The sequence below is a fragment of the Arvicanthis niloticus genome, chromosome 3 (genome assembly GCF_011762505.2).
Source record: "Arvicanthis niloticus isolate mArvNil1 chromosome 3, mArvNil1.pat.X, whole genome shotgun sequence".
In the NCBI taxonomy this organism is placed as follows: domain Eukaryota; kingdom Metazoa; phylum Chordata; class Mammalia; order Rodentia; family Muridae; genus Arvicanthis; species Arvicanthis niloticus.
Genome location: NC_047660.1, coordinates 108909260 through 108917373, shown reverse-complemented (window position 1 = coordinate 108917373; position 8114 = coordinate 108909260). Strand labels below are relative to the sequence as shown.

Sequence of the window (8114 nt, the reverse complement as noted above, 5' to 3'; positions counted from 1 at the left end):
GATTTCCTACAGTAAGCATGTACTATTTAGAAGAAGGGGAAGGGGAAGAAGAGGAAGAAGAAGGAGAAGGAGGAGGAGGAGGAAGAAGAAGAAGAAGAGGAGGAAGAGGAGGAGGAGGAGAAGGAGGAGGAGGAGGGGAGCCAAAGAGATGGCTCAGTGGCTAAGAGCACTGGCTGCTTGCTCTTTCAGAGGTCCTGAGTTCAATTCCCAGCAACAAAATGGTGGCTCACAACCATCTGTAATGGGATCCGATGCCCTCTTCTGGTGTGTTTGAAGGCAGCTACAGTGTACTCATATACATAAAATAAATAATTTTTTAAAAAGGAAGAAGAACAAGAAGGAGGAGGAGGAGAAGGAAGAGGAAGAGGAGGAGGAGGAGGAAGAGGAGGATGATATTCCTGGGCCTGGATGGTTCATAGGCAATCTAGGAAAGGATGCTCACCCATACTCACTCCAAACTCTAACTAGCCAGCCTTCTACCTTCATTTCTCCTTTCGGTCCAGAACACAGGGAAATCTGCCTGCCTGCCTGCCTGCCTGCCTGCCTGCCTGCCTGCCTGCCTGCCAGAGGCTCAAGGCACCAAGGCACCAAGGCATTCTCCCACAAATAAAGAAGACCCTTTGTTGTTCTGGAAAGAGCTACAGCTATCTTCCTGAAAGTTTTCTTCTGAGGGAACTCATCTAAGGTCGCTTCCCAGACAACAGGTTTTTGTAATACAAAACAGAGATAAGGGTCACAAGTGCCTCTGAATGGTGAGCCCGGAAGCCTCAGAAAGATCACCCAACCCACTTCCTAGACTTCCCAAGGCTGGATCCATGGCGAAGGGCCTGGGTCCCTCCTTTTGCCCCTCACTCTGAAGCCTAAAGGAAATGTGAAGGCAACCGGTACTCGTCCATTTTTCTTAGTAGGTAAAGCACCTGATGGCCTTCCACCAAATCTTCCCTAGACTTAACCGTAGCTCGGTTTAACCTCTCTCGGACCAGCAGAGGGCGCGCACCACTAGCGGGAAAAGAGTGGACCGGTCGCCAAACACAGTCCAAGAGAGCCTTTAAAGAGCAGAGGCATCTAAAAGGAAGGGTCTGAGCCAAAGCTACTGGGAGCAGCAGGAGATTTGTGAAGGAAAATGAGAGATGGTCTTATGAGAAAGGCACAAAGCAGGGAGTGGAGGCTGGGAAAGGTGTTAAATTAGGGCAAAATGATGAGTGGCTGTTAGAAGGTTCAGATGGAATGAAGAAGGAAGTTGGATGAGATGCTGCGAGAAGATGGCAGAAAGATGGAGGAGATGGAGGAAGGCGGAGGGGGATGCTCGTTGGATTGAAAGCTGGAGTGAAATGGGATGGGGTGAGGGTGAGAGAGGCACCCTCTCAGGATCCCACCCACCGGATCCTTCTCACTGCAAGCCTCCCCACGCCCAGGCTTGCTTGCCCTCACTCTCACGCTTTTGCTCTGCCTGCTCCGAGCCTTTAACCTTCTTGGCCTGCTTGAAAGAAGCCCCGGTACAGCAATGAACAGAGAGAGGAGGCAGCAGGGAGCTTGGGAGCTTTAATGGGGCTAGATAGAAGGGATAGATATATACAGGCTGGGGTCCTTGGGCCAGAGTGCGGTAAGAATAAAGGGAAACCAGAGTGTTGGGATAGGGGGACAGCAGAGATGTTTATAGAGCCTTCTCATATCCCGGAAAGGGGAGTGTAAGAAGCCTCGAGGTACTACCGTTTGGAGTAGGTCGTGGGAGAGAGAGAAAAAAAATGAGGAGGAAAAAAAAACCCAGAAAACTGGAGGTCATAAAGAGGGAGGCAGGGGTGCAGATGAGAAGAGAAAAAGACACAGAAGTTCCAGAATCTGGAGATTTGGCAGAGAAAAATTAAAAGGGGAGCACATGCACCCTTCCTGGGGTGAAGATAGTGGGGGCCTGGAAGTCCGGCGTTCGAGGAAGACCTCAGAGGCTTCCCATCCTTTCTTCCCTGGGCTGGGCGCGGCTGCTGCAATGAAATCTGTGTTAAAGGAACGTCGGGGAAAGCTTCGGGGCTTCTCCGAGGACGAGGATGGGATCGGTCACTGGCCGTGTGGGAGAGGCCCCGCTGCCCTCGGCCGTCCCGTCTAGTGATAATGACCCCCCAAGTGCGAAGCAGCTGCCACCGCGCCGAAGGGCCCGGGAGGGGGCTGCAAGCCTGGGCTGGGGTAGAGCGCGGCGGTGGCGGCAGCAGCGGCGGTGGCGTTCGGGCCAGGCCAGTAGGAGAAGCCAGCGGGCGCGACGCCCGCCGAAGCTGCCATAAGGTTGAGTTTGGAGAGGCCGGGGAAGGGCAGTGGGGCCAGGCCGGCCGGGAGCTTGTAGAGTGCGCCGTCCTGGGCGGCGGCGGCGGCTGCGGCGGCGGCGGCAGCGGCGTGGGCGTGCGCGGGTGGTGGCTGGCAAGCCTGCGCCAGGCCCTGGAAGTCAAAGCGGTAGGCGTAGCGCTTGCCGTGCACCTTGCTCATGATGTTTTTGTCGTAGTAGTAGCGCAGCGCGCGACTTAGCTTGTCGTAGTTCATGTTGGGCTTGCTCTTGCGCTCGCCCCAGCGCCGCGCCACCTCGTCCGGGTCGGTGAGCTTGAACTCGCCGTGGCCGCCCTCCCACGCGATGCAGCCGGCGTTCGCGCGGTCTGCTAGCAGCTCCAGTAGAAACTGCCACAACTGGATCTGCCCGCTGCCTGTGGGGAAGGGGAGCAGTCAGCCACCGACTGGGCAGGTTGGAACTAGGGGGATGGAGGGGAAACAAGAAAACAACCCAAACCAGTAGCAACCCACATCGGAGAGGGTAAGGGAATGTCTGACTGCGTCCTTGTGTGTAGCAGAAGGCAGTTGGTCAACCAGTGTAGACCAGCAGAGCGCAACGGAAACGTCTTCATTGTGGAGGACCTAGGGCACACTGTTTTGTGGTTGTTTGGATGTGGGGGAAGCCTTGTCTCCTTCGTGGAGAAGCGGTGGTGAACCAGCTCTGGGCTCTCCTAGGTAAGGAGCAGACACAGACCCTCCTACCCTCCTGACCAGTCTCCTTTATTCAAGGCAAAGACTGCACAGTGGCGCAAGCCAGCCAGCCGGGTGTGAGAGGTTGAACTGCCCAATCAGTTGAGGTCCTGACCAGGGATCCAGACAGAATAGGCAGTCATGCACGTAGGCGAATGTTCTGGCCCCACCTATACAGGCAGTAGACAGTCCCTACCACCCAAAGGCTTATAGTAAAACAGGCCCAGCTTGAAGAAGCACTATGTCAGACAAGAAGAACAGAGAGAGGCCCTGTGTACTGAGAAAAAAGACAAACTCTAGGAGGTCCCCCATTCTCACCACCTCCAGGTGCACTGATCTCTGTACTGCTGGGGAAGATGCCAGAACTCTGACGGGAAGAGTGGTGGGCAATCCCGAAGAAAGAAGTAGGATTGTGAAAGGATTATGCTGGATTCCAGGCTGGTTTTCCTACAGCTCTCAGGGGAACTAATAGTGGCAAGTGCCACATGCAGGCGATGAGGGGGTGAATGACCCAGAACTAACACTTTCCTGTTTTGAAGCCTTAAGCAGACAAACTGACCCCTCCCATAATTCCTCTCTAGAATAAAACAGACCCGCTTCCTCTCTATTCAGTGTCACTGACTCAGAACCCCAAAAGTTCCTTTCCCCCCACAGTTTCTACCCCAATTCCTCTAAACCAAGCCAGTGAAGAGCTAGTTGGTTCCCTGGAGCCAGGATTTCGGTTTAGAGCAGAGCATGGGATGCTCTGGTCTAAAAGGTGCATCTGAGACCAAGCCGGAGCAACAACAGAGACTTGGTCCTCGTCCCTGTTGGGTGATACAGCTCCCTCCTTCTGGGAAAGAAAAGCACTTGCCTATCTCATCTTTTCTGCCTTCTTGTGAGATTTGGGTACTGGCTGGGGCAGGCGCTATGGGAGAGAATTGAAATGCCACCCACCGACGGGGTGATTGAGTGACAGGCCGGTCATCTACTGCAGCAAACACAACACCAGGGCTGACAGCACGGTCGGCAGGGGTACCATGAAGTACAGGCTAGGGTTTAGGCCCAGGGTGGCTGGAGAGTAATAGTTGGGGTCTTCTTGCCAGGAAGTGCGACGACTTTGGTCCAAACACAACCGACACAAAAGGAATACCAACGTTCATAGCATGAAAGCTTGGGAAAACCATACTTGAAAGAAAAAGGACTGGAGGCCAAGATCCCCTTTGCCTGACCTGTCCCGAAAACCTAGCACCAGACCGGGGCTCAGAAAATGGACAAGTTAAAGACAAAAATCAATGTCTCCTCAAGACCTCTGCACAATCTGACCACGGCCTTATATTTTCCATAACGTGAGATGCACACCGCTCTGCCCCTCTGTCTAGTGCCAGTAGTCCCCGCCTTATTGGGGTTCATACCCTTGCCCCATCTACTACCGTCGTCTCCATCAGCCCAGTGTATCAGCTAGCTCACCTTTCTGTACCGCAGGGCTCAGCGGCCCCCAGCTCGGGCTCTTCCCTTCCTTAAAAAGACCATCTCCGACGGGATCTGCGGCGCAGAAGAAAACAGTCAAGCAGACCTAGGCGGAAGTTGAGGGTTTGACCGAAAGGGCCCGGGGATGCAGTGTTCTGGGGGTCCAGGCCACCAGCTCCTCCTCCCCAAGCTAGGCTGCGACGCGAGCCGGCGCAGAGCCCCTCTGTAGCGCCCAAGTCAGGAAACGCGTCCAGGAAAAAGGAAATCCGCTTTCCGAAGGGGCCGGCTGGAGCCTTATAAAACCCAGAGGGGATCGCGCTAGCCCGAGTCTGAGCGAGCGGAGCCCCTTGTAAAGAGGAAAGGGATGCTTGGAAGTCTTGGCCGGTGAGAACGCTTGGGGACGAAGGTGAGGACCCTTGAGGGCTCAGGGGCGACGCCCAGCGGATCACAGCCTTCGGGCAAGGCTGGAGCCTGGAGTCAACCGCGCCAAAGACCCCTGCTTTCAGCCTGCTAGGATGCTGAATCTGCGTGTCTTCTAGACCCACACCGAAACCCCGAAGCTCGCTGTCCACCTTGCAGGTTCCCCGAATGACCCAAACTGCAACCAGCAGACCCTCTCACACACCCACAAAGCGAGTCACTGGAAGCGTCCCCTTCCTTTTGTCCACTGAACTTGCCCCATGCTCTGGCCTAGACTTCCCGCCCAGGGTCTTGGTGCTTCCAGCCCCCGGCTGGTCCCTGGTACCTGGCAGGTACATGTTGATCAGCAGGGGCTGGGAGGTGCCGCTCTGTCTCATCGCTGCCGGGGACTGGGCGGTGGGAGATGGGGGGGACGGCACGGGGGGGGGCACGTCAGCTTTGCGCTTGGGGTGCCGATCCCCGCCCGTGGCGACTGTGGGTGACAGGGAAGAGTAGACGCCACCAGGTCCGGCAAGGCCTGGCGGGAGCGGGCAGCCAGGGTGTGGCGGGGAGGGAGGGGGTCCTGGAGCGTTGCTCCCAGCTACAAGGCCGCCTGCAACCCTCCGGCCCCGCGCGGGCAGGGGCCGCAATTTCCGTTTTAATTAAAGTGCGGCCGCCTCGGCCCCCCAGACCCCGCCCCCGCCCCTCTTATCTTCCCATCGCAATAAAGTCTCCAACGCGCTGCGCGGCGCCTCAGCCAAGCGCACCCGGCAGCCCCCCGCGCCCCGCAGCCCGGGAGACACGCGGGGGATGGGCTCCCGTTCGAAGCTCAGAAGGGACCAGGAGTGTGTGTGTCTTTTTCTACCTCCCTGACTCTCAGCAAACGTCGGTGGGGCGGGAATGCTGGCCCCACTTTGGATCTCTGAGGCCACAGCCTCAAGTCCCTTCCCCAGAGCCCTCTTTCTAACCATCTCCCTCCCTTCTCTCACTGCTTACTCTCCGCCCCTTTCCTCCCCCTACCCGGGTCCCCGTCTCCAGGCTGCCTTATCTGCATCTTCACTTTTAAATTTCCGCTTCCCTCCCTCTCGCCTGTCGCTGCGCTCCCAGCCGCGCTGCCGCGCTGCCGTGACTCCCTTTATCTTTGCCCACCCCGGTGCCTTCTCCCTCCTTTTTCCTACTCTCTGTAGGTCCCTAGAGACCCGATCCCCTCCTCGATCTTCTGGTTTCCTGTCTTGTTTGGCCCCGGGCCTCAGGCAGGGCACTGGGGTATCTCTCCTGGCAACTTCTGAGTAGCTCTCTTCTTTATTCTCCTCACCTTCTTTCTAGGTCTCCTTTCTGCTTTGTGCCTGTTGTTTTCTCGTCTCCTCTCTTCCTCTCCTCCGTCCTTATTTTACTTTGTTTTAAAAATCTATTCAGTTCTTATAAATTGGCTACCAATATGTGCTGAATACAAGCTGCGGCTTTTCTTGCAGGTTCCTATTCATTTCCCCGCTTCTCACCACAACAATTTCTCTACCATCCTTCCCCATCCTCACAAACACTCCCATGCTCCTTATGGCTGAATCACACTGCAGGGTTAACAGGAATCACAATAGGGTTGTGCCCTCCCTAATTCATGATGCGGCTTCCAAGTAAACCAGGGTATCTGGGTACCTGTGAGACTTCCTAGATCTGTGACTGAAGTGGGGTAGCTACTGTCAGACCTGCTATTCTCTGGGTCCCCCTCTCTCTTGCTTAAATAAAGGGGTGAGGGGGAGCTGGAAATGGGCAGATCTCCTGCAGGGTCCTTGTTCCTAGGGTGCTTATATGAGGGGCTGCGGCAAATATCCTACACGTGTTCTCCAGGGTTCCTGTGCAACCCCCACTGGCTGTAAATCACAGTAAGAGTTCATCTTTGCCAGTCAAAGGTACCAAGGAGTAGATGAGAAGGGTGAGACATATAGTCAACAGAATCCTATCGAAACTGGGATGGAGATTTGAATGCAGAGGTGGAATCTGAAGGGAGCAAAGGCAGAGAGGGTGCAATGTTTTAGGGGAACAAGCTTAGGACACCATGGAAAGGAGCCTTGGTGTGCTGCCAAGATCTCAGTCCTCCTTCCGTGTTCTCTTAGTGCTCCTTCCAAATACTGCTGACGGAAAGAAACAGCAAGAGGGTGAGAGTGGGAAGAGCTGGGAGACACCGAGGTTCACCCGTTAATACTCTCAGCAGGAAGCTGAGACAGAAGGGAGAAGAGGTCAGAGGGAGTGTCTACCCAGAGACACTAGCTGCATGCTGGGCAAGTATCACCAGTTCAGCTCAGGCTTTGTGTTCGGTCTGACCGGGATCTTGGGTGCTGAAGGAAAGGAGTGAGGCACTAGCCAATATTTGTGTATATATTATATATATTCTAAGACATAGTGGAAGCCAGGGCTGGTAGGCCACCTACTTAGGATAGCAAAGAAAAGAGTAGTGAGCAGGCTCTGCCTCACTCCCACTCTTGTGGTCCCACCTCTCTCTCTCTCTCTCTCTCTCTCTCTCTCTCTCTCTCTCTCTCTCTCTCTGATATGTGTGTGTGTGTGTATGTGTGTCTCTGTGTGTGTGTGTGTGTGTTTCTGTGTGTCACTGTGGGTGTGTATGTATTGAACACTGAAAATTTTAATCACAGCTCAAATTAGCCTTAACTGAACTTGGATTGGGCATTTGGGGTCCTATCTTCAAAACCTGGCATAGTCACTGATTGGATTGGTGACCCCTTTAAACCCCAATTTCTTTGCTAATGGATAGATAAAGGATGGAGGATAGTTGGAGGATCAAATTTAACAGGAGCCATGGACTCTAGAGTCCATTCAGAATTTTAGGCAAAATTCATACCCACTGAGAGTGTGGATCCTTGATTCTTAGACTACTGGCAGGGCAGGTGGAGGGTCCTGTATCCACTGCTTAATGCTTTCTCATAACATCCCACAGATTCTCAGGGGGTTCTTATTATATACTCAACCCCTACACACACACACACACACACACACACACACACACACACACACACACACGGGGGTGGGGAGAGAACCAATAGCTTCTGTTTACAAGTATATGTCAAAGTTTAATATCATAGGAGATACAAGTGATTGCTATTATAGTCTGGGGGCTTGCACAGAGCGATGAAGCCTCTTCTGTAGAAGTGGAGATTGAGACCTCCCATTAATTCTTTTCAAGGGAGTGAAAGAAAGGGAACTGAAAGACATTGGCAGGTTTCCCTGGCTGTCTGGAAGCCAGGGTAAAGATGCAA

The 8114-nt window shown here is 54.2% G+C and overlaps 1 protein-coding gene across 1 annotated transcript; it reads right to left on the bottom strand.

Annotated features, from left to right (window-relative positions):
• Positions 1-1555: 1555 nt before the first annotated feature.
• Positions 1556-6395, bottom strand: Fev (FEV transcription factor, ETS family member). Its single transcript, XM_034498787.2, is given in 5 exon segments — positions 1556-2684; positions 4450-4524; positions 5195-5294; positions 5297-5431; positions 6348-6395. Coding segments are annotated over 5 exon segments (945 nt in total). The 3' UTR covers positions 1556-2097.
• Positions 6396-8114: the final 1719 nt, after the last annotated feature.